This window comes from Erpetoichthys calabaricus, chromosome 3 (genome assembly GCF_900747795.2).
Source record: "Erpetoichthys calabaricus chromosome 3, fErpCal1.3, whole genome shotgun sequence".
NCBI lineage: Eukaryota > Metazoa > Chordata > Cladistia > Polypteriformes > Polypteridae > Erpetoichthys > Erpetoichthys calabaricus.
In genome coordinates, this window is record NC_041396.2 from 11,626,252 (window position 1) to 11,653,310 (window position 27,059).

Sequence of the window (27,059 nt, forward strand, 5' to 3'; positions counted from 1 at the left end):
TGGCGATGTTCTTGAGATGGTAAAAAGATGACTTACAGAGATATTTGATGTGGGTGTCAAAAGTAAGTTGGGAGTCCATTCTAACACCCAAATTAGTAACAGATGTGGAAAGAGGAATATTTTGGCCAGAGAAAGTAATACTGGTGATGGCAGAAGAGCGAAGATGATGTGATGTACCAACTAAGATGGCTTCTGTTTTGGATCTGTTCAACTGAAGAAAATTGAGCCTCATCCAAGCCTCTATTGTGAGACTGAACTGTCATCTCTGTCTTGTCATGGAGCACAGTTTAAACTTTTGAAAAAGAGACAAATGTTTGTTTGCAGTGTTTGAATAACGTTCCTGTCTCTCTACAACCTCCTGTGTTTCTGCGCAAATCTGTGAACCAGGCATGACAATATAAAAATAACCATATAAACATATGGTTTCTACTTCGCAGATTTTCTTATTTCGCGGGTGGCTCTGGAATGCAACCCCCGCAATGGAGGAGGGATTACTGTATAAGCCGGACTTATGTATAAGCCGATATTCTATTTTTTCATTTTCACAACTTTTTTCCTTAGATAAGCCGCGGCTTATAGACAAGAACTTAGGGTATATATACATATACACATCCACATATATATACATATATATATATATATATATATATATATATATATATATATATATATATATATATATATATATATATATATATACACATATCAACATATATATACACATACATATACATACATACATAAACACACACATATACATCCATCCATCCATCCATCCATCCTCTTCATATATACATATATACATACATACATAGTGTGTTGTAACACGGGCTGTGATTGTTACATGGTAGGGAGTCGACAAATCACAGCTTCCCGCTTTCTAATCGGGCCTGTGATTGGTGCTTTGACGGATGTCCAGATCTCACAGTATCTCCCCTTAGGAGAGGCATTAGGCAAGTGTAATTGAATAGCGGTACTGCAAGTTTAGCTTTACACCTGTTTTTAAGGCTTATTGACTGAAAGGGGCTTTCATGAAAAAACTTAGGGCTTTGCTACAGGATACACCCTCCACGAGTTAAGGAAGTAAAAATAAAGGTATATATTTCTCTTTTATTTAAACCTTTTAAGTTTGTATGCGGGCGGCATGGTGGCGCAGTGAAAGGTGCCAGTTAGGAGACCCAGGTTCGCTTCCCTGCGTGGAGTATGAATGTTCTCCCCGTGTCTGGGTTTCCTCCGGGTACTCCGGTTTCCTCCCACAGTCCAAATACATGCAGGTTAGGTGCATTGGCGATTCTAAATTGTCCCTAATGTGTGTATGTGTGTAGGTGTGTGCACCCTGCGGTGGGCTGGCACCTTGCCCGGGGTTTGATTCCTGCCTTGTGCCCTGTGTTGGCAGGGATTGGCTCCTGTATTTAGGATATAGCGGGTTGGATAATGGATGGATGGACATTTGTATGCATAGCCCTATTTGCCCATTTTCGTTTTTTTTCTTTCTTCAGTAATATTTCAGCAAACCCGGAGCTTGTCAGTTCAAATCCTGGTACTGACACCACTGTGTGACCCTGAGGAAGCCACTTCACCTGCCTGTGCTGCAAAAAACAAACGTAATGTAACAAATTGTACCTCAGATGTTGCAAGTTGCTGGAATAAAGGCATAAGTAAAATAGATAAATATGTATTATACACATAGGAACTATTAATTTATTTTCAGTTAAGCCATCTGCAGCAAACCTTTATAAATGAGGGTTTCTCCTTTTTAGATAGTGCAAACTGTTTCTTCTTCATTGAGGTTTTCTCTTGGAGAGCTTTTTTCATTTCATTGAAAATTAAAGCAGCAGCTGCCAAAATATGTAGCTTTCTTATTAATTTTTCAACATTGTGTAAAATAAATTTATAAAGTAACATAAAAGGTTTAAATACTGGTTATCCTTTTACACTAAAATATTACTAAAGAGATACAAAAAAAGTAAAATGCATATGTTCTTTTTCTTTAAGGAGATTCAATATTACTGAAGAAAGAAAAAAAAAAACTAAAACAGCCAAATGGGGCTATGCATACGAACTTAAAAGGTTTAAATAAAACAGAAATATATACCTTTATATTTACTTGCTTAACTTGTGGAGGGTGTATCCTGTAGCAAAGCCCTAACTTTTTTCGTGAAAGCCCGTTTCAAGTCAATAAGTCTTAAAAACAGGTGTAAAGATATTGACAATAAGCTACGCAAACTCACCAAGACATGGAATCGTTTAAATCAAGTATCATTACATCTTCCTTTCTTAAAGAGAAGTAAGGCAGTACTTATAAGCTTACATATATATATAGACATACATACATATATATATATATATATATATATATATATATATATATCTATCTATATCTATATATATCTATATCTATATCTATATATGTATATCTATATATCTATATCTCTATATACATCTATATATATATATATATATATATATATATATATATATATATATCTAAATCCCCGCGAAGTGCTGCTTTTAAATTTTTATTAAGAAGAAAAGCTTTTTAAATTAAGGGAAAATATACCATTAACAGTTTGTTAAGGATCTGTTTTTTTGTGAAGCAGCCTTAACACAGCTTTTCCTCTGTTTTATAAACGAACGCCATATAAGGTCTTCCTTTTTCGTTGCTTCGCCAAGGAAGGAGTCTTTTTATTAAATCCAAGGGTTCTTCGCTTTTTTTTTTTTGTTCGTTTATTACGATTGTTATAGTTCTGTTTGTATACCACATTGTCAGTTCAGCACTCCGGTTGTAATATGACCAAGATGTGCAAGCACACTCTTGAGAATGCAACGTATAGTTGTACAGGAGAAAAGCAATCTTGCCTCAAATCAATGGCAACCTTTTGTAGGTCTATGAACTTAATTTAAACTTTAGGTTTACACTGTGCTTTCTTTCCGAAGTACCTGCACTCATGAATATGTCTGTATGCGTCAGTCGCTCAATCCATGTGCTTCGCACCGGCGAAGTACTGCTTTTAAATTTTTATTAAGAAGAAAAGAAAACCTTTTTAAATTGAGGGAAAATATACCAATAACAGTTTGTTAAGGATCTGTTTTTTTGTGAAGCTGCCTTCACTTGAGTGACCACTTCGAGCTGACTTGCTGGCTAACCATAAGAGTTACCTGGTAGGTAACCACCCATACAATCAGATTGTGAATCAGACTACGAATGCCTTGAATGTAATTACCCCGATCTACATGTTGTCAAATAAATGAACCACACGCCGTGGCACAATTTTAGGGGCTTCGCCTCTAGCGCTGATGTCCGAGGTTCGATTCCCATAAGGGAGTGAAGTGAGTGGGTGGTTACCTACCAGGTAACGCTTATGGTTGGCCAGCAAGTGAGGTAACATCACCCACGGTGCCTTCAGTTGTGAGAAGCAGATCATAGAATGGTTGAAAATAGTTTACTGTCAAATAATGCAAAGAGTATGCGACATGTCTTTCCCCCTTATTCTTGGCTCATCAGGCGTACACACTCACTGCACTCTCTTACGGTAATCGAACCTCAGACGTCAGCGCTAGAGGGGCTTCGCAGCGGTGAAGTATTGCTTTTAAATTTTAATTAAGAAGTAAAGAAAACCTTTTTAAATTAAGTTTTAAAAAGAGGTGTAAAGATATTGACAATAAGCTACGCAAACCCACCAAGACATGCAATCGTTTAAATCAAGGCGCGAGTCGAAAAACACCATCCCATAATATTAGTTAACGATTAACACATTTCTATATGTATTGTAAGCATACAATACAACTGATAATATGTTGCGCTTATTTATCTGGTGTACCGACATTTTTGCGCGTTTAACGGCTGAAATCTAACGTGGTTTGTGCCCTTCAGAATGAAAACAGTTTGCATTTACCTTTTTAATAAAAAACGAGCTTTTAAGCCTGAGAAATCACTCCGTAAATGCACATGTTTAATTGCACATGTGTTAATATGTATGCTTACACAGTATTAAAAGACACTCAACAATTACACAGTGTTAAAAGACACTCAACAATTAACGTCATTTACCTTCGTTCCTGCGTTTGACTCGTGCTGTAAATCTCTTCCTTGTTTTCAGTTCACGTGATTACGTAGGAGGCGTAATACGTGATGACGCGATACGTGACTCCGCCTCCTCCATTAGAGTATATGGACAAAAAACAGGTTCCAGTTATGACCATTACACGTAGAATTTCGAAATGAAACCTGCCTAACTTTAAGCTGTAAGGAATGAGCCTGCCAAATTTCAGCCTTCTACCTACACGGGAAGTTGGAGAATTAGTGATGAGTGAGTGAGTGAGTCAGTCAGTCAGTGAGGGCTTTGCCTTTTATTAGTATAGTATATATATATCCAGACTTTACAATCATTCCTATTTTCTATTATTCTTTGTTCTATTTGGTATTATTATTCTTGTAAAAATATATAATTTTTTTTTTAAGTAAAACAATTTTATTTACTTTAGTTATAAATGCACTAAAAAGCAAAAAATTATTTGTTCTTTAACCACAATTTTTGTGGGTATGTGTGACTGAATAAAATCATGGGGCGCACATAAATTAATTGATTCAAACAATTTTTGAAGCTTGTTTAGCATGGTGGGGAATTATAATGTTGTTATTTTATGATGAAAGTAGCTATTTTATTAATTGATTGAATTAATTAATTTATGCGCACCCCATGATTTTATTTAGTCACAATTAACCACAGAAATTGTGGTTAAAGAAAAATTCGTTTTTTGCTTATTAGTGTATTTATAACTAAAGAAAATAAAATCTTTTTTTGTTATATTTTATTTTTTACCTTTTAGTTTATGAGTCTTTTGCAAATGATTTTTCTTTAATCATTTTTCATGAACAGGAAGCTTCTTTAACAGTATGACATAATATATCTTTGCTGTGAATACTTATGGACATGGGATTTCTCAGTTTTTTTATTTTTAATAAATTTTCAAAAACCTCAAGTAAACTTTTTTCACGTTGTCATTATGGGGTGTTGTGTGTAGAATTCTGAGGAAAAAATGAATTGAATCCATTTTGGAATAAGGCTGTAACATAACAAAATGTGGAAAAAGTGATGCGCTGTGAATACTTTCTGGATGCACTGTAGATGCGGAGCACACTGCAGAACTCCTTAAATGAAGGCGGTGGTGCCTCGATGCATCAGGAGAAAAGCTGCTCTACCAGCCAATGAAGTTCAGCAGCATTGTGATTGCATATGTATGAAGTTGGTAAACATCTTCTATATATGGCGTGTTCACGTATGCACATTTACAAGGTGATTGTGATTTATGAACTGCATAAAATTGGTTTTATAAATCAAATTTTTTATTGTATGCATTTTCTAGCATTTTTTTGGTTTCTGCATATTTTCATACTTGAATCCATGAGAAGTTCTATAAATGAGGCCCCTGGAATACTGAAGCCATAGTCCTAGATTCAGACATACTGATTCACTTGTGGTTGGAGAAGAGAAAGATCGATGACTGGAATAGAAAGGCGTTCATTAGTGTGGAGACGTTAAGGAGGTAATACAGTGTGTAGGTGCCAGGGTGGATGGATTAGTATCCCGAACAGGAAGGTGGGTGGACGTGGGGCCATAAGGAATGTACAATGGAAGGGCAGGGAAGGACTGCCTCTTGGGGTCATATAATTCCCCTATACACCAGTGACGTGTGGTGAGGTTCGTCATTGGTGAGGCACAGACTCCTTCAGAGTCAGATTTACAAATATATGAACCCAATAGAGTAGCTTATTGACTATTCAGTTGGCACATTGACTACTAGTTATGTTTCATATCTCATCAGCATTCTTTACACACACACGGGTAAGGTTCAAATTTGGCTAAGAAAGAACGTTACATTTATAGCGGTGAGGGAGTGGAGAGAGCGCATTTGCTCTTCACCCTCAGTGTGTTCTAAATTTGCCATTGCAATTCCACAATTAATACTCATTCAATCCAAATGAAAGTATAGAGTGGTGTACAAAAAAAAAGGATTTTAATTTTGACCTTAATTGAAATATTTTTTGTTTTTAAAAGCTTTTAATTCTGATACTTTAATCAATTTTAATACAGACTGTTCAACAAAAGGACAACAAGAAAAACAAAAGACAAAATTTAGTTTTTAAATATTGGAATTGTTTTTCTTAGTCATCCATTTTTTATAACATCTAAAACCGTTTATGGTCTTTAACTTAATTTGTAAATGAAGTCTATACACCTTTCCTTCTCCACGAAAATCTCCCTCACTTTCTTGTAAAAGTCCTCCTTATTTTCCTTTAGTTTTAAAAATCATAATCTTCCATTTTGGCAGCCAGTCAGAACAAAAAATAAAAACAAATGGGCTGCTGCAGTGCACTTGACTTTCTGATGTCGCTGACTTATTGGCACCTCTGCGCAGAAGAACAGCAGCAACGAGCACCTGTTGGGCTCACATGCGCCCCCTTCAGGGCGACACGGTACTGTCTGCCTCACTCACCTTGTGCCTTTTCACTGCGGTTTTGTGTCCCGGTCAGCAAGACTAAATATGTCACACACATTCGTTAAAGATATCAGCCAAACTGTGGAAAGTCAGGGTATTTAATAAACGTGTCTGCTAACATTATACAGTAATCCCTCACTTATCGCGGGAGATAGGTTCCAAGGCCGACTGCGATAACTGAATTTCCGCGAAGTAGGGACACTATATTTATTTAATTATTTAACGTGTATTTGGACGTTTTAAACCCTCCCTGTATTGTTTACAACCCACCATTTACTCTATTAATAACAGGGACAACTGCTAAGCAATATGAAATCGGTAGATAAGTTTACACTTACTGTATGGCGAAGTACACGTAGCAGCTTGCAGGCGGTCATGATGTTGTCGACCTTGTTGCAAAGATTCCTAAAGCAGATTCCATCCAGACTACTGCCTTTTCACGTCCACTTGCAACTCGTTTTGCGCCCTGGTTAAAGGACACTGCGGCCGTAGATCTTATATGCTTTTCCTCCTTTTTAAATAAAAAGAATCGGTGTCCTGCAGCAGTGTAGCTGTTCCCTTCCTTCAACATATCCAAAACTTTTACCTTTTCTGCAATCATTTGCATCTTCTGTTGGTGCCTGGACATGGCCCCTGCAGCAGTAGCATGTTAATGCAGAATGAGTGAGATAACTTCCTGGTTAATGCAACACTCCGTTGCTGAGCCAATCAGCAACACACAGGAACTTAACTGCGTGCTCTGATTGGGTAGCATCTCTTGTATGAAATCAACTAGGCAAACCAGCTGAGGAAGCAAGTAAAAAGACCCATTGTCTGCAGAAACCCACAAAGCAGCGAAAAATCTGCGTTATATATTTAGATATGCTTACATATAAAATCCGCGAAGTCGTGAATCCGCAAAAAGTGAACCGTGAAGTAGCGAGGGATTACTGTATTGGCGACTGTGGAAAAGGTGCTCTATAGGTGTTGACCCGACACAGACTGACAATGGAGGCAAGTAAAAATGAACTAAATGATTTATTGTCTTTAGCTGTTGGGCACGTCTTCCCCGTGTCCCACAGGCCTAACACAATCCCAAAACACACAAAGGCACAAAGCAAAACACCACCACAAAACACTCTTCTTTCTCCTTTACTCCTCCAAGTTAGCTTTGTCCTCCTCCTCCCGACTCTGGCGCCCTGAGTAGTGACTGTTGGCTCCTTTTATAGCCCACCCAGAAGTGCTGCAGGTGCTCGTTGACCTACTTCCGGCTGCCCCTCTGGGTGTGGCTGCATTCCCCCTGGTGGTGGCCACTGAGCCCAAGAGGAATGAGCTCCGGTGTTCCAAAATACTGGCCCCGGTGCAACCCAGAGGAGCTGCCACCAAGTGTTCTGGTGGGACGCAGTGTGCATCCCATGGCTGCTCCCCCGGATCCAGTGTCAAAGGGGCGTCCTGACCGGGCATGGGTCCCGGCCATCTGCCACATAACATACAGAGAGACAGTGACAGGCATGTGCCAATTGCAGGCATCAGCCCTGAGTGTGAGGGAGACCGCAGTCCGAGGGGAGGTGAGGCTCATTGCTGCCGCACCTCACGTTTCCCCCCAGTATTTGAAGAGGAAATACGCCAATTCAGCAATTTTGACTATAAAAATGATCACAATTATTGGAATCATACAGAAAACAAACGTATAGCACAGAGCAGTGGACACATTTATTTTAAGTTATCATTATTCATTTTTTTACTTTTCATGATGACAGGTGACCTGCCTCCCCTGACCGCACGTCCCTACTATACACAAAGTGGCAGCATCCCTCTGGTGGAGGTCAAATTTGTAGACCAGTAGGGCATCATGGGAGTTGTAGTCCTGATGGAATTGTGGGGAGAGGACACCCACATTTTAAGGAGGATCTGACTGACTTGAAAATGTAATCATGTGTTCTCCTGGGTCTGGCATGAAGGAAGCCGCTCGATCTCATCCAAGGAGTCGGAGTTGTGAGAGGAGTAGGACAACCTGGGAGGAGTGGAGGTAGTGCAAGGAGAGGAATTGTAGTGTGTTATTGAAAAGAAGGAGCCTGTGACTGTGGTCTTGGATTTGTGTCTGGGGTTAGGGACTCAGTGGCACCCCTTATTGGTCACAGGTCACAGAACTGGATGAGAAGTTGCTGGGGTCTTTGCTTGATGTTTCACTGAGGACCTTGAAGATGGAAGTGTGGTGACAGTGCAAGGTGTGGGAATGTTATCTTCCTACTGCATTGACTTTGAAATTTTTTAACCTCTGTTAAGTGCCACATGGGTAGGACAGGCATCCCCACCAGGAATGCCCGGACGGGAGGCTTCTGGAGGTCAGTCAATCATCTCGACCAAAGAAGGGAAAGGGGCCATACCCAAACAGGTCTTCCCAAGGCTGATGGACAGAGAGCCTAGACAGAGAAGGAGATTCCTTACCCGGATGAGAGGCCCTGGGGAAATGGACAGGCACAATGACCGGATGTGGTTTCAGTACCTTCCCTGGATGGGGGAAAAGAAGAGAAGGACAGGGAAGAACTGTCTCCGAGGCCTGTTAATCTCCCCAAAGCACTAAATGGTAGCAGCCCTCCATATCGGTGCCCATTCGGGAACCGGCAGGGAATGCTGAGAAATATAGTCCAGCAGAGCAGCCCTGCCGAGGCCTGTGGGTGTCGCAAGATGGCGCTACAGGGAGATGTACTCCCTATTATATGGGCCTTCCATGTGACCCGGACGTTCTTCCAACTGGTAACCACCCTGGCACCAGAAGTACTTCCAGGTCCTTAATTAAAGGGACCGCACTCCCATATCCAGGAGTCAGAGCTGTGAGGAAGGAAGGCAACAGTCGACTGGAGGAGGGCAGGGTAGTGGAGAGAGGAGAGGAGAGGAGAGGCGATTGTGAAAAGAAAAAACTTGTTCTTTCTACTTTTTGGAGGTATTGTTTGTAACAAACACCTGTTTATTTGAACCCAGGACTCTGTGTGTATTCGTGTTTGGGGCCCGCTGGTACCCCCGGTTCCATCACACCTCCTATGGGTGACTCTCATTGCTGCTGAGATGTTTTAACCGCCTGGAATGTTACTGTTGATTTTAAGAAGGTTCTGCTGATTTATTGCACTGATGGACCACTGAGCATGTGACTCTGTCTCTCCCATTGCCATTGGTTCATCTCAGGTATGAACTACTAGAGGCTCCAACAGCAAAGGGTGCTGTGGGTTGATGGCACAGGGACATCGCTGTCACATAAGCAGAACTGGAGGAGAGGGGACAGAAGTGATACTCACGTTTCTCAAGATTAGAGATACTGAACTTCAACGCCTGAATTTCTTCTTTCAGGTTGGCCAGGAGGCTCATGTCAGCCGGTAGTCCTGAAATAAACAAAGAGACACAGAAGACATAAAGGCGGGTGGGCAAGAAAACATAATCAAAGGAATGAAGGATGAGTAAAGGAGTCTGATACAGTGCCCTCTAAAATGTGTGGGACAAAGACACGTTTTTTTTCTTTGATTCCCCCCTCTGCTCCTCAGTTTAAAATTACAAATCAAACAATTCAGACATCGTGATTAAAGTGCACACTGCAGGCTTTCATTTAAGGGGATTTGCAGACATTTCGGTCTTATCATAATGCCCCCCATTTCAGGTTACCATAATGTTTGGGCACAGCATTAGCAGGTCTATTAAAGGAGTCGTCATATTTAGGACTTTGTCGCATATCCCAGCATGCAATGACTGGTTGAAGTCTGTGATTCACAGACATCACCAGGTGCTCAGGGTCTTCTCTGGTGGTGCTCTGCCAAGCCTCTAATGCAGCCATCTTCAGCTCCTGCTTGTCCTCTTAAGTTTTCTTTTCAGCATATGGAAGACCTGCTCAACTGGATTTATGTCAGGTGACTGGCTTGGCCATTCAAGAAGTTTCCATTTTTAAGCTTTGATAAACTCCTGTGTGTCATCAGCAGTGTGTTTGGCTCATTATCTTTTTGAAGGATTAAGTGCCATCAATGAGTGTGGAGGTCTTTACTGGATATTGAGCATATCAGATGTTTCTCTACACCTCAGAATTCATTGTGCTGTCAGCAGTTCCATCATCCATGGAGAGAAGTGTGCCAGGAACTGTGCCAGCCATACATGCCCAAGCCAGAACACCCCTAGCACCGCCATGTTTAACAGATGAGGTGGTCTGCTTTGGATCTCGGGCAGTTCCTTGTCATCACCACACTTTGCTCTCACCATCACTCTGAGGTTCATCTTTGTCTCGTCTGTCCACAAGACCTTTTCCCAGAATTCTGCAGGCTCTTTGAAGTCCTTCTTCCCAAACTGTAACCTGGTCATCCTGTTTGTGTGATTTGTGTGTCCTCTGTGTTTCTGTTCATGAAGTCTTCTGCTGATATTCGTCACTGACACACACATTGGCCCCCTGAAGTCTGTTTCTGATCTGTCAGACATGTGTTTGGGGGCTTTTCCTTGACCATAGTGAGGATTCTTCTGTCATCAGCAGTGCAGGTCTTCCTTGGCCTACCAGTCCCTTTGTGATTCCTGAGCCCACCAGTGCGTCCTTCTTCATCATATGCCAGGTTAGGATCACGCAAATTGTTCTATCTTTCTGCACCGAGGTGGTGGTGGTTCTCACGGCTTTATGCCCAAGTCACGGACAGCAGACTTTTTATTTAAACAAGCAAACTTTGATTGCTCTCAAACCTCAGAGATGCTCACTTTCGTTTTTTGCATTCTCTCTTTTTCTGAAAACACCCAGGATGCATCACACATTAAAAAAATAAAAAACAAAGTTCCCATCCCAATTTTCAGACCAATCAGAAAATTAAGATTTGCATTCTGGGGTTCTGTGCTCAGACACCACACAGGTAGGTTTCCATTTTTGGCTTTATTATTTGATTGCATCCATCCATCCATCCATCCATCCATCCATCCATCCATCCATCCATCCATTATCCAACCCGCTGTATCCTAACTACAGGGTCACGGGGTCTGCTGGAGCCAATCCCAGCCAACACAGGGCGCAAGGCAGGAAACAAACCCCAGGCAGGGCGCCAGCCCACCACAGTGATTGCATGCATTGAAAATGCCACATAACTGTAGAGCAGCAATGGAAGACGTTGACTCTTCCATAGTCTGGCGTCATGACTGCTGGACCGTGTCACAAGGCGTGTATCCTGACCAAATATGACGACGAGTCTTACCTGCTCTTAGTGGATTGCACACTCCAGCAACCATTCAATTTGCTGTGCAACACAAGCATTTCCACATCATAAGACATTTATCAATGACGCAGGCAGCATCTGGTAGAATCCATGCCCAGGTGAATTCCTGTTGCTCTAAAGGCCTAATAAACTAGCCACTTAGTGTATTTGATTGTATTTGTGGTGTCCAGTTAGTCAACTTAGAGATGGTTAGATCATTTCACGTATGTCTAATCAGTTGAGCCACATTGGATACCCAAGACACTTCCTGGGTTACCTCACTACCTACCTGGAACTCCCGGAAAGCCAGGATATCCAACTTCTCCCTTAATCCCTGTTTGGCCTGGAAGTCCAGGGAAACCGGGCGGTCCATTAGGTCCGGGTAAACCTGCAAGAAGATTCCAGAGGGTAAGTTGAGCACTTGTGGCCTTATCCTCCAAAAAAATAGACGTGCAAACTTTACTTTTTTTAATTTTCAAAGACTCTGTCATAGAGCAGTGTGGTGGTTCGAAGGCAAAGGATCTGCAATTGGAAAGTTGTTGGATTAGATCTCGTAAACTCCAGAAGTGACTTTACTCTGTTGGGCCCTTAACCTACAATTGCTTCATCCTGGGTATGATGTTATTCTGCATTCAGGCCTTAAAGCAGGTCCTCCAAATTAGGATTGGCACACCAGCCAACATAAAAAAAACCTGACACTGTTCCAGTGTGGTGCTGTGTGATATAGCGGGTACCTGGCTCTGAATGAATGGCTAGTTTTTAGTAATAATCCATTTGGCTGTGTCAGTCTCCGTGGGTGCATTCGCCCAACCACAGGGAGTTGATGAGGTAATTGGGGCAAGACGCAACTGCATGTGAAGGTGCGAACATTCTCAATTGCTTCATTGGCTTCCTGCGCCCAGACTCCCTCTGCTCCAGCCGCTGCTACCAAGCTACTCTACCCCCTTGATGAAGAAGACTTTGTGTTCTTTTGAGCTGGGATTGGGGCCGATACGTCAAGTTTGTCAGCTGTTATTTGTGAGGCTGGATCGCATCTGAAAGAGACTTGTGTTTGTGTCTGCCAGCAATAAAGTTTCTACTCCTTGGAAAATCTGCTGTATAAGTACAGGCTGGCACTGGAGAGTTCGAGAGAGAAAAAAGGAGAAACAATAGGACGGAGGTTAACACTTGAATTCCTGAAGTCTACAAGAAAACTTGTAAACCCGGTCCAACTTAAATCCCTTCACACCTCTCCCTTCAGCGTCTTTTGTTTTGGAACTGTGTCGATCAGCACAAGCAGCAAGCAGCCTGCTGTCCCATCATATCCACCTTGACAGAGCTAAATTCTCCCAGCTCAAGCCAAGGCTCCTTCTCTGCGTGTGAGTTTCCTGGAGTTGTAGAGGGTAAATAATACAGTATATTGTTATTTGGAATACATGCATGTCATGTGTGTTCCATGTCTACAAAGATCTGGGTAAGTGTAGGATGACAGGATATGTGTGAAATGCAAAAAAATGCTGAATACATACCTAAAGCAGAATCTTCTCATGTTATAGTAATAAGGACGAGAAGTGTATAATGTGTGAAGACTTTAGTCCAAATATCAAATAACTTTTATTTGAGAATATAACCAAAGGAAAAAAAAGCATTCGATTTACAATTAAAAATGAATTAAAAACTCAACCTCAAATGTCAATCAACAGGGAGTTTACACGTATTCTTGAATGGTGCAGAGGTAAGAACTGCTGCCTTATAACCCGAATGTCCTGGTTTCGAGACCGGGCGCTCTGTGTTTTGAGTAGTGAGCTGCTATTAATATTATTATTTCTACAATACAATTAAAACATACATTTGATTTGAGTCTGTAACACCCGGTGTAACCACTATCAGACTGGACAAAGACGGAACCGTAACAACAGACAGCTTCTTCACAGCGCTTTCACCGGCTAATAGATTGCTGTAATGCAACGCAACTCTGCTTGGCACCATAAAGTAAAATGGGACTTCCACCTGCTGCTCAAGTCTCTTCAGTACGCGAGCAATTCGCCACGCTAGTGTTTAGTTCTGACAGCGGCGTACTGACGGTTCGAGGAGGTTTGGGAGGGAGAGCCTGCCCCAGTGTGAGCGCCACAGAGGGAGCTGTACGTAGTCAGGCGATGGAAGGCTGCCGGACCAGTTGAAGGTCAGATGCTCTTGTGGGCAGGGCGAGTCCCCTGTTGCAAGGCCTGTATGGGAGAAGCAGGGGAGCTGCCAGTTAAAAAGGAGAAGGCACTGGGATTTTAAAAAGGGACAGCTTCCAGCCTGTTAATTTTAACCTTATTTTAATTGGATTTTTAGCCTCCACTTTTCACCTTGTTTTAAGGATTATTTATTTATGGATGATTTTTTGGAACATTGCACTGTGCATCTGGACATTGTTTTGTTTTGGTTTGTTTTAATGGACACTTTTACACCATCCCCTTGCTCCAAGTGTGATTTGTCCTCATTGCATAGCTCATTTGATTACATTATCAACAGTGTTGATGATGAGCAGGATTTGCACTGTAACCCACCGCACTTGATCGGGTTTGTTGTGTCAGCGCTATCAGCGATGATATCAGTGCAAAATCAAGCAATTGCAGTCTCCAAAATGAGCAAACTATCCATCCATCCATCCATTTTCCAACCCACTGCAAACTCCACACAGGGAGGACCCGGGAAGCAAACCTTTTTTTGCTTGTGTGAAGTGCATCAAATTATTTTTTGCTAGGAGTCAGTCCAACAAGTGCGGAAGCTCTGAACCGCAAAAAAAAAAAAGACATACTTGCAAGATAAGGGTTATCCCATAATTTTTTTTTTCATTGTGCGGCTCAGAGCTTCCCTAAACAACACTGCTGCAGAGGTAAGGAAGTAATTAACCTCAAGGACTGTCTCGATAAGAGGCTGCACAGTCAAGTGCTGACATTGTGGTTACACTTCTGCAAAGGGTAAGTAGTCTGCATTTCTACTCATGTGCTGTTTTACATTTCTCTCAACTGTCTCTCTCAGCAAACCTGATGAACAACTTCTTTAACAGGTTTGACCACCATAATCCTGCACCCTCCACCCATCCTTCTGCTGATGCCAACATAGGAGAGAGTTTCCCCCCAGCCACAATTACAGCAGCCCAGGTAAGCAGACGTCACATGTGATGAAGACCATGGAGCAGCTGCTGCTTCACCACCCGAGGCCACAGATCCACCACGCCCTCGACCCTCTGCAGTTCGCATACCAGGAGAATGTGGGAGCAGAGAATGCCATCATTCACATGCTACACCGATCCCTCTCCCACTTGGACAGAGGCAGTGGTGCAGTAAGAATTATATTTCTGGACTTCTCTAGCGCCTTCAGCACCATCCAACCTCTGCTCCTTAGGGACAAGCTGAGAGAGATGGGAGTAGATTCATACCTGGTGGCATGGATGTCGGACTATCTTACAGACGGACCTCAGTATGTGCATCTTGGGAACTGCAGGTCTGACATTGTGGTCAGCAACACAGGAGCACCACAGGGGACTGTACTTTCTCCGGTCCTGTTCAGCCTATATACATCAGACTTCCAATACAACTCGGAGTCCTGCCACGTGCAAAAGTTCGCTGACGACACTGCTATCGTGGGCTGCATCAGGAGTGGGCAGGAGGAGGAGTATAGGAACCTAATCAAGGACTTTGTTAAATGGTGCGACTCAAACCACCTACACCTGAACACCAGCAAAACCAAAGAGCTGGTGGTGGATTTTAGGAGGCCCAGGCCCCTCATGGACCCTGTGATCATCAGAGGTGACTGTGTGCAGAGGGTACAGACCTATAAATACCTAGGAGTACAGCTGGATGATAAATTGGACTGGACTGCCAATACTGATGATCTGTGCAAGAAAGGACAGAACTGACTATACTTTCTTACAAGGGTGGCGTCCTTCAACATCTGCAATAAGAGGCTGCAGATGTTCTGTCAGACGGTTGTGGCGAGCGCCCTCTTCTATGTGGTGGTGTGTTGGGGAGGCAGCATTAAGAAGAGGGACGCCTCACGCCTGGACAAACTGGTGAGGAAGGCAGGCTCTATTGTAGGCACGGAGCTGAACAGTCTGACATCTGTGGCAGAGCGACGGGCGCTGAGCAGACTCCTGTCAATCATGGAGAATCCACTGAACAGGATCATCTCCAGACAGAGGAGCAGCTTCAGCGACAGACTGCTGTCACCGTCCTGCTCACTGACAGACTGAGGAGATCGCTCCTCCACACTATGTGACTCTTCAATTCCACCTGGGGGGGGGTAAACGTTAACATTATACAAAGTTATTGTCTGTTATACCTGCATTGTTATAATCACTCTTTAATTTAATTTTATTTTTTATCAGTATGATGCTGCTGGAGTACGTGAATTTCCCCTTGGGGATTAATATCTATCTACAGTGAACCCTCGTTTATCACGGTTAATCCGTTCCAGACTCTACCGCGATAAATGAATTTTCGCGAAGTAGGATTCTTTATTTATAAATCAAATATTTTCGCAGTTAGAGTATAGAAAACCTGTTTACGACCTTCTAAATACGTTTTGTAACATTATTAGAGCCCTCTAGACATGAAATAACACCCTTTAGTCACCATTACACTCGTATTACCCAATATATTAGACAAAATAAGAGAAAAGACATATTAAACATTACAAATATTATTGTACTGTACATCTAATTACACACACACACACACAGTTCTTACACACACCACTAACCTATGAAGGCATGAGCTCAGTAGGAGAGTCTTCAGGTGGTGCGGTATCTTCAGCAGGAGCGTCGTTGTCTTCTTCCACTGAAGGAGTACTAGGAGTAGGTTTAGGTTTAGGTTTAGGTTTCTTTATTTAGTCATGTTTCCACAGGAAAACATGAAATTTGCCTTCTCAGTTGCATCTAATAATAACAGGTAACAGACAGAATGAAATAAAACAGACAAATAGAAATAAGAAAGGTTAAAGTAAGGCAGTTAGGCAGTGGGTGTCTGGGTGCGCGGCTGAAGAACATCTTGATAGGCAGTTGCTGGCGCTGTCTTTTCATATGCGTGAGGAGGCTTTTGTAGGGTATTGCCATCTTTGATCATATCCAAGAGTTTCACCTTCTCCTGGGTGGTAAGCATCTTCCTCCGGCGCTTAGTTTCATTGTCAGAAGGCTTAGAAAAAGCAGCACGTTTAGGAGCCATCGTGGAGCTTAGATAAAAGTTCTCAGAAAGCGCATGCGTAGTGACGTAAGAGTGTATGAGAAAAAAATCGCGATAGAGTGAAGCCGCAAAAGTTGAAGCGTGATATAGCGAGAGATCACTGTAATAGTAATATATTAAACAAAAAGTATTTAAAAATATGACTTTGGATTAAGTAGTGTATTACACTATATATTATATTACTTTCATTACTTCACAAATAAGTATGAAACTTTTGAAAATTTTCAGCCAGCAACTCTTTAAATTTTACAGTTTTTCTTAAACTCTGGTTCATGGGCTGCCCCTTGCTATCTATATATATAAAATCCCTATGTGCGTCCAGGTGTCCGTGTGTGGGTGTCTTCTGATGAAGTGCGCATGCGCGGGGCACAGTGCGATGCGCGATATTACTGTCAGAGAAAGTTAGAGGCGTTTTACGGAAATACAAACCAGTATTACTGCGAGAGGAAATTAATGGTACACAATACAGTGACGCATATTACAGCCACGTACAAGCCAGTATACTGTCAGAGGAGATTAAAGGCATATTACCGACGCGCACGCCTGTATTACCGCCAGAGAAAATTAAAGGTATATTACGGACGTACAAGCCAGCGGACATACAAGACGGTATCCTTCAATAAGGGCGCGCACAAAAAGGCGAGCCTCAAAAGGGCGACCTCAATTGGGCGCAGCAAATAAAGATCTGCACCTTTGTTGCTCTTCACATATTCCAGAGCCATTTGAAGTAAATTATCTACGAAACGCCTTTATTCGCCGCGCTCAATTGAGGTCGCCCTTTTGTGCGCGCCCTTATTGAATAGAGCCATACAAGACAGTATTACTGTCACAGAAAATTAAAGACACACAATACACGGCGGCAACCCACGAAGAACGGTCAGCTCAGCAAGTAAACATCAACAAAAGAAAGGCTGAAAGAAAGAAAAATACGACTAACAAAAAGAATGAGGTCAAAGTCCCTTGCCATTTAATATAGACTGTTCCTACTAACGTTTATGCACTACTGGTCTAGCACCCATTATTGTAACGGGCTAAATGACTAGTTATTTATAATGGTAGTGGGTCTCCACTCCAATGATTGCGTTCATTCTCTCCCCTGCAGCTTGCGATTGTGCTCAGTTTACCAAGGGTGGGATCCCTTGGTTGTGAAGACACTTACATGTGAAAAAATGGTCACAACATCAAAATGGCTGAGCAACACTGGCTTTAAAATACAATACAATTTATTTTTGTGTAGCCCAAAATCACACAAGGAATGCCACAATTATACTTTAACAGGCCCTGTCTTTTGCTAGCCCCCCTGCCTTGAATCTAAGAAGCCGAGAAAAAGCTCCCAAAAAAAGACGCTTGTAGAGAAATAAAAAATGGAAGAAACTTGGGAAAGGCAATTCAAAGAGAGACCCCTTTCTAGGTAGGTTGGGCACGCAGTGGGTCTCAAAAAATGGGGGTAAATACGAGGGGTGTTCTATAATTTATCTGAATTTGAAAGAAAGTAGCAAGCATGTTGAAACGAGTCTGTGCAGGATGTGTCAGGTCTCCAGGTTACTCCTGCCACAGTTGTGGCTCATTGCAAGTCTAACATTCCAAGAGACAGGAGATCAGGAGAGTCCTCTTGAGAATCAAGTAAGAAAATGATAGATTTGGAGAAACGTTCAATAGTAAAATTTCTCACAAAACAAGGGAAAAAGCCAAAGGAGATCCATGAACGCATGACTGCAGTTTATGGTGAGTCTGCCCCATCATCCTACAAAGTCAAATTTTGGAGAAAGCAGTTTAAGTGAGGTGGAGAGTCCATTGAAGAGGACCCTCACTCTAGAAGCTTCCATAGAAATGTGCAAGAAAAGTCAAGGATTTAATTTTATCAGAGAGATGAATTAAGGTTTCCTGGATAGCTGAAGAAATGGGCAACTCGGCAGGTACAGTTTGGAAAATAATTCATGAAAAGCTGGACATATCAAAGATCAGTGCAAGATGGGTTCCAAGAATGCCGACACCATGTCAGAGGGCCACGAGGCTCCAGTGCTGTCAGGAGATCTTGGAGATGCTCCGTGAAGACCAAGTGAATATTTTTCATCGTTTGGTGATTGGAGATGAGACTTGAGCCTATCACAGAGATCCTGAGTCCAAAATGGAGTCAATGCAGTAGAAGCACAAGTCACTCCCTACCCCAAAAAATTTCAAGACAGGCAACGTCATGGCAACTGTCTTCTGGCATATTGAAGGACTTTTGCTTCTGGAGTTCATTCTACACAAGACAACCATAACCAGTTATGGAGAGTTACGCCAACACAACAATCGCTTTGCGGGAGTCAATCAAGGTGGAAAGACGAGGAAAACTCACAGCAGGTGTGCTGTGTCTTCACGACAACGCACCAGTCCACATGTCACGTCAATCACAGGCTGCCATCTGAGAAGGTGGGTTCTAGCAGCTGCACCATCCACCCTGCAGTCCTGACCTGGGGCCCTCAGATTATTTCCTGTTTTGAGTTTTGAAGAAATCTCCTCCATGGACAGAGTTCTTCAAGTGATGAAAATGTCGAGGCAGCTGTGACATTCCAGTTTGAAGATCAAACAGAATTTTTTTAAAAGGGGTGTCACGCACGTGCAAGTGGGAGGACATTGTATGGACCAAGTGAAGGTCAATCCCATGCCAGGCCAGGGGGTGGCGGGGCGCGCTAAACCTTCTTCTGTTGTCTCTGCAGACCAGACGCGGGAAAAACCTGTCTGACTCATCCCTGAAGCCATCACTTACGGTTCCGGCACCCAGGACGATGTCACTTCCAGTCATGACGTTGGAAGAAGGTCACTTCCGGTTCCCACAGGTCACTTCCAGTCTTGGCATATACTGTAAAGCCGCCATTTTGAACAATCCATCCATCCATCCATTGTCTCCCGCTTATCCGAGGTCGGGTCGTGGGGGCAGCACCTTGAGCCGAGATGCCCAGACTTCCCTCTCCCCGGCCACTTCTTCTAGCTCTTCCGGGAGAATCCCAAGGCGTTCCCAGGCCAGTCGAGAGACATAGTCCCTCCAGCGTGTCCTGGGTCTTCCCCGGGGCCTCCTCCCGGTTGGAGGTGCTGATTCTCATCCCAGCCGCTTCACACTCGGCTGCGAACCAATCCAGAGAGAGCTGAAGATCACGGCCTGATGAAGCAAACAGGACAACATCATCTGCAAAAAGCAGTGACCCAATCCTGAGCCCACCAAACCGGACCCCCTCAACGCCCTGGCTGCGCCTAGAAATTCTGTCCATAAAAGTTATGAACAGAATCGGTGACAAAGGGCAGCCCTGGCGGAGTCCAACTCTCACTGGAAACGGGTTCGACTTACTGCCGGCAATGCGGACCAAGCTCTGGCACCGATCGTACAGGGACCGAACAGCCCTTATCAGGGGGGCCGGTACCCCATACTCTCAGAGTACCCCCCACAGGATTCCCGAGGGACACGGTCGAATGCCTTTTCCAAGTCCACAAAACACATGTAGACTGGTTGGGCAAACTCTCATGCACCCTCCAGGACCCTGCTAAGGGTATAGACCTGGTCCACTGTTCCGCGACCAGGACGAAAACCACACTGTTCCTCCTGAATCCGAGGCTCGACTATCCGACGGACCCTCCTCTCCAGGACCCCTGAATAGACTTTTCCAGGGAGGCTGAGAAGTGTGATCCCTCTGTAGTTGGAACACACCCTCCGATCCCTTCTTAAAGAGGGGGACTATAACCATCACCTTATCGTGGTGGAGGGGTTTGCGTGTCCCAATGATCCTAGGAGCTCTGTTGTCCGGGGCTTTATGCCCCTGGTAGGGCCACCCAAGGCAAACTGGTCCTAGGTGAGGGATGAGACAAAGAGCGGTTAAACAAACCTCCTATGAAGAAAAACAATTTTGGACGGCGTTTTCCCTTGCCCGGATGCGGGTCACCGGGGCCCCACTCTGGAGCCAGGCCTGGAGGTGGGGCTCGATGGCGAGCGCCTGGTGGCCGGGCCTGCACCCATGGGGCTCGGCTGGGCACAGCCCGAAGAGGCAATGTGGGTCCCCCTTCCCATGGGCTCACCACCTATGGGAGGGGCCAAGGAGGTCGGGTGCAGTGTGAGTTGGGTGGTGGCCAAAGGCAGGGACCTTGGCCTCGGCTACAGAAGCTGGCTCTTGGGACGTGGAATGTCACCTCTCTGAAGGGGAAGGAGCCTGAGCTTGTGCGCGAAGCTGAGAGGTTCCGGCTAGATATAGTCGGACTCACTTCGACGCACAGCTTGGACTCTGGAACCAATCTCCTTGAGAGGGGCTGGACTCTGTACCACTCTGGAGTTGCCCCCAGTGAGAGGTGCCGAGCGGGTGTGGGTATACTTATTGCCCCCCGACTTGGAGCCTGTACATTGGGGTTTACCCCAGTGGACGAGAGGGTAGCCTCCCTTCGCCTTCGGGTGGGGGGACGGGTCCTAACTGTTGTTTGTGCATTTGCACCGAACAGCAGTTCGGAGTACCCACCCTTTTTGGAGTCCCTGGAGGGGGTGCTAGAGGGCATACCTTCTGGGGACTCCCTCGTACTGCTGGGAGACTTCAATGCTCACGTGGGCAATGACAGTGAGACCTGGAAGGGCGTGATTGGGAGGAATGGCCCCCCTGATCTGAACTCGAGCGGTGTTCTGTTATTGGATTTCTGTGCTCGTCACTGATTGTCAATAACGAACACCATGTTCAAGCATAGGGGTGTTCATATGTGCACTTGGCACCAGGACACCCTAGGCCTCAGTTCGATGATCGACTTTGTGGTCGTATCGTTGCACTTGCGGCCACATGTCTTGGACACTCAGGTGAAGATAGGGGCGGAGCTGTCAACTGATCACCACCTGGTTGTGAGTTGGCTTCGATGGTGGAGGAGGATGCCAGTCAGGCGTGGTAGGCCCAAACATGTTGTGAGGGTCTGCTGGGAACGTCTGGCAGAGCCCCCTGTCAGAAGTAGCTTCAACTCCCACCTCCGGCAGAGCTTCGACCACATCCCGAGGGAGGTGGGGGACATTGAGTCCGAATGGGCCATGTTCCGTGCCTCTATTGTTGAGGCAGCTGACCGGAGCTGTGGCCGTAAGGTGGTCGGTGCCTGTCGTGGCGGCAATCCCCGAACCCGTTGGTGGACACCGGCGGTGAAGGATGCCGTCAAGCTGAAGAAGGAGTCCTACAGGACCCTTTTGTCCTGTGGGACCCCGGAGGCAGCTGATAGGTACCGGCAGGCCAAGCGGAATGCGGCTTTGGTGGTTGCTGAGGCAAAAACTCGGGCGTGAGAGGAGTTTGGGGAGGCCATGGAGAACGACTTTCGGACGGCTTCGAGGAGATTCTGGTCCACCATCCGGCGTCTCAGTAGGGGGAAGCAGTGCAGTGTCAACACTGTATATGGTGGGGATGGTGCGCTGCTGACCTCGACTCGGGATGTTTTGGGTCGGTGGGGGGAGTACTTCGAAGATCTCCTCAATCCCATTAACATGCCTTCCAATGAGGAAGCAGAGCCTGGGGACTCAGAGGTGGGCTCCCCCATCTCTGGGACTGAGGTCACCGAGGTGGTCAAAAAACTCCTTGGTGGCAGGGCCCCGGGGGTGGATGAGATACGCCCGGAGTTCCTCAAGGCTCTGGATGTTGTAGGACTGTCTTGGCTGACATGCCTCTGCAACATCGCTTGGACATCAGGGACATTTTGTACAACCTCAACTCAATTCACTTTTGGACTCCATCAAAGACACTTCTGTTTACTTTTCCAAACCCATTGCAGCCAGGAACAATACATGGGTGGCTGCCCCAATCCTTTTTTGAGGGTGTCGATCATTTCACAGGGGTTAAAGTCATTGCAGGAAAAGCAGGTGAAGTGTATGGAGCTATCAGGGGACTATATTGGAAAATCAAACAAATTTATTTTCCTATTGAGGTAGATAAATTGGGCGGCACGGTGGTGCAGTGGTAGCGCTGCTGCCTCGCAGTTAGGAGACCTGGGTTCGCTTCCCGGGTTCTCCTTGTGTGGAGTTTGCATGTTCTCCCCGTGTCTGCGTGGGTTTCCTCCGGGCGCTCCGGTTTCCTCCCGCAGTCCAAAGACATGCAGGTTAGGTGGATTGGCGATTCTAAATTGGCCCTAGTGTGTGCTTGGTGTGTGGGTGTGTGTGTGTGAGTCCTGCGGTGGGTTGGCACCCTGCCCGGGATTGGTTCCTGCCTTGTGCCCTGTGTTGGCTGGGATTGGCTCCAGCAGACCCCCGTGACCCTGTGTTCGGATTCAGCGGGTTGGAAAATGGATGGATGGATGGTAGATAAATTATTGAACGCAGTAATAACACGGTATGTTTGTGGACACATCTGGAAGTCATGTTGACTCACAAACAAGTGCCTTGTGAAAGTATTCTGGTGATGATGAGCAGTGCCTGGTTTCCTCCAGACATGATGTTAATGTTGGTTTCACCAGCGTGTTTTTTGTCACAGTCTGAGTAGTCCTGTCCTTGCCTTGATGCAAACTTGAAGTGGGCTTCCGTGTGTCTTTTACTAAGGAGAGGCTTCTGCCTGTTCACTCTTCATAAAGCCCAGATTGGTGGAGTTGCAGTGATGGTTTTTCTTCTTGAATTTTCTGGCATCTCCACACAGGTTATGTAGAGTTAAGCCAGAGGTGCCATCAAGTTCTTGATCGCATCTCTTACCAAAGAAGAAGTTGTGAGTGCATATTGTACAGTATGTATTCAACCTCTTTACTATGAAAGCCCACAACAAGATCTGGTCCAACCAATTAACTTCAGAAGTCACATCATTAGTTGATTGTGTGCAATCAAAGTGTCACATGACCTGTGTGGAAGAAAATGATTTTAAACAGGCACCCCTCGCTTAAATTGGACACCCCAATTTAAGCAATAAAACGCAGGCAGGAGAAAGCGTCAATCATGATTCTTTATCTAAATCTTGCAAGATGCAACAACTTGTCATATTAGTTAGTGTTTGCAAAGAAAAGAGCGTCCCTTGCGCTGTAATTATACAATCCATTGATTAGGTCACTACTGAAAAACGGACTTCATTGCATAATCAGAAAACTTTTAAAGTGATTGGTTACACCCAGTTGCTTAACATTGATACGTTAAATAACTACAATCAACCCCAACAACTAGCTTGATTTATAGTCCTTAAGAGCATGCAGCTTTTCAGGAGGGTTAAAAGTACACCAGGATGTTCTGAACCATATGTTTCCTAAGTTTGCCATCAACAGGAAACAGCGCATAACAACAGGACAATGATTACACCATAAAATATAACATTTTCTCTTAAGTTAGAGGTTAGGAGTGTGTGCTGATACAGTGCATTGCCGCACCCACCACATGACAAACCAACTTAGGATCCTTGATTAGGACCCGAGTGCAGCCATGCAACAGGTGACACCTCAGCACCACACTAGTTAGATAGATAGATACAGTGCAAGTTCTCCCACTTAGAAATCATGGAGGGGTCTGAAATTCATATTGTAGGTGCATTCCCACTGTGATAGACAGAATGTAAAAAAAAATTCAGGAAATCCTATTGTATGATTTGTACAGAATTTATTTGTATTGCACTGCTGCACATAAGTATTTGAACTCCTGGCAATCAGCAAGAATTCTGGCTCTCAAAGACCTGTTACTCTGCCTTTAAGAAGTCCACCTCTACTCCACTTAGTAATCTTAATTAGTAGCACCTGTCTGAGCTCTTTAAAGACACCTGTCCACCCCACAGTCAGTCAGACTCCAACTACTACCATGGGCAAGACCACAGAGCTGTCAAAACACACAAGAGACAAAATTGTGGACCTCCACAAGGCTGGAAAGGGCTATGGGGCAATTGCCAAGCAGCTTGGTGAAAATAGATCAACTGTTGGAGCAATTGTCAGAAAATGGAAGAGGCTAAAGACGACTGTCAGTCTCCCTCGGACTGGGGCTCCATGCAAGATCTCACCTCGTGGGGTATCACAGATGATAAGAAAGGTGAGGAATCAGCCCAGAACTACACGGGAGGAGCTGGTCAATGACATGAAGAGAGCTGGGACCACAGTTTCAAAGGTCACTGTCGGTAGAACACTATGCCGTCATGGTTTCAAATCACACATTGCATGGAAGGTTCCCCTGCTCAAATCATCACATGTCCAGGCCCGTCTGAAGTTTGCCAATGACCATCTGGATGATCCAGCTGTGTTTGGAGGAAAAAGAAGGAGGAGTTGCATCCCAAGAACACCATCCCTACTGTGAAGCATGTGGGTGGAAACATCATGCTTTGGGGGTGCTTTTCTGGAAAGGGGACAGGACGACTGCACTGTAATAAGGAGAGGATGAATGGGGCCATGTATTGTGAGATTTTGAGCAACAACCTCCTTCCCTCAGTCAGAGCTCTGAAGATGGGTCATGGTTGGGTCTTCCAACATGACAATGACCTGAAGCACACAGCCAGGATAACCAAGGAGTGGCTCCGTAAGAAGCATATCAAGGTTCTGGAGTGGCCTAGCCAGTCTCCAGACCTAAATCCAATCGAAAATCTTTGGAGGGAGCTGAAACTCCATGTTGCTCAGCACCAGCCCTGGAACCTGACAGATCTAGAAGAGATCTGTGTGTGGAGGAGTGGGCCAAAATCCCTGTTGCAGTGTGTGCAAACCTGGTCAAGAACTACGGGAAACGTTTGACCTCTGTAATTGCAAACAAAGGCTTCTGTACCAAATATTAACACTGATTTTCTCAGGTGTTCACATACTTATGTGCAGCAGTGCAATACAAATAAATTCTGTACAAATCACACAATGGGATTTCCTGATTTTTTTTTTACATTCTGTCTCTCACAGTGGGAATGCACCTACAATGTGAAGTTCAGACCCCTCCATGATTTCTAAGTGGGAGAACTTGCAAAATCGCAGGGTGTTCAAATACTTATGTTCCTCACTGTAGAATGGAACCACTGTGAGGTTTTTTATGTTGGCTGGAGTGCCAGTTCTGCCACCAACCCCCAGGTTTTTCCTGCAGGTTGGAGGGCTGACATGTAGGGCCAGATGCAGATTAACGTCATATCCAGGATGGAGCAATTGCAGGTTAAGGGCCTGACGAAGTAGAGCCACTTTTGGCATTTACAGGATTTGAACCAGAAACCTTCCGATTGCCAGTGCAAATCCCTAGCCTCAGAGCCACCACTCTGCCCCGCATTTTAATATCAACATTTATTTAGCACTGTAAAACAAACTGAAAAATACTCTATGCAGATGTTATTTTAGGGTTGTTTTTAGGTTTTTACATTTCTAAATGTATTTTGGGGGTCCTTTCCTGATTCCACCCACCACCACTTTCTCTTAAAGGGTTATATGAAATAACAAAAAATGCATTTATGAATAATGAATAATAAATAATAAAATTACAGCATCAGCTTTTAAGTGTAAGCTCAGAAGAATATGAGACTCAGACACATGCAAGGTGCACATTGGACCAGGATTCCAATTCAACTCTTATACCTCTCACATGATGTCTGTTCCTAAAAGGCCTCCTGACTCTACAACACCACTAAGCAAAGACCAAGGAGCACTCCAAACAGGCCAGACAGAAAGTCGCGGAGAAGTAGAGATCAGGGTGGGGTTATAAGCAAATATCCCCAGCTTTGTATATCCCATAGAGTGTCATTAAATCCCTTAGATTAAAATGGAAAGAATATGGCACCACTACAACCCTGACAATAGAAGGCTGTCCACCAAGGAAGCCATTAATCAGAGAAACAGCAAAGACACCAAGGAGAACAATGGAGGAGCTGCAGACATCCACAGCGGAGATGGTAGTATCTGTTCATAAGACCCCTTAAAGGCATACACTCCCCAGAGTGGGGTTTTATGGAAGAGACAAAAGCTGGAAGAAGAAGAAGAAGAAGAAGAAGAAGAAGAAGAAGAAGAAGAAGAAGAAGAAGAAGAAGAAGAAGAAGAAAATTATGTTTGGAGTTTCTCCAATAGTGTATAGTGGGCACCCCAAACACATGAAAGAAGGTTCTCTGGTGTAAACTTTCTGGTCATCATGGGAAACGTCATATGTGGAGCAATCCCAATATGTCCCGTGACACCATTCCTACTGTGAAGCATGATGGTGGCATTGTCAGGCTGTTGGGGCAGGAAAACTGGTCAGGATTTAAGGAAAATGGATGGCACTAAATATGGGGCAATTCTTGAC

The 27,059-nt window shown here is 44.3% G+C and overlaps 1 protein-coding gene across 2 annotated transcripts in view; it reads right to left on the reverse strand.

Annotated features, from left to right (window-relative positions):
* LOC114647755 (mannose-binding protein A-like) overlaps positions 1–27,059 on the reverse strand; it is a 473,727-nt gene that overhangs the window by 8,094 nt on the left and 438,574 nt on the right. For both annotated transcript variants that reach the window (XM_051924508.1, XM_051924507.1), the window contains exons 3-4: positions 11,974–12,072; positions 9,774–9,857 (exon numbers count right to left, since the gene is read on the reverse strand). In XM_051924508.1, the coding sequence (XP_051780468.1) occupies positions 9,774–9,857; positions 11,974–12,072 (183 nt within the window). The remainder of the gene's footprint in view (positions 1–9,773; positions 9,858–11,973; positions 12,073–27,059) is intronic.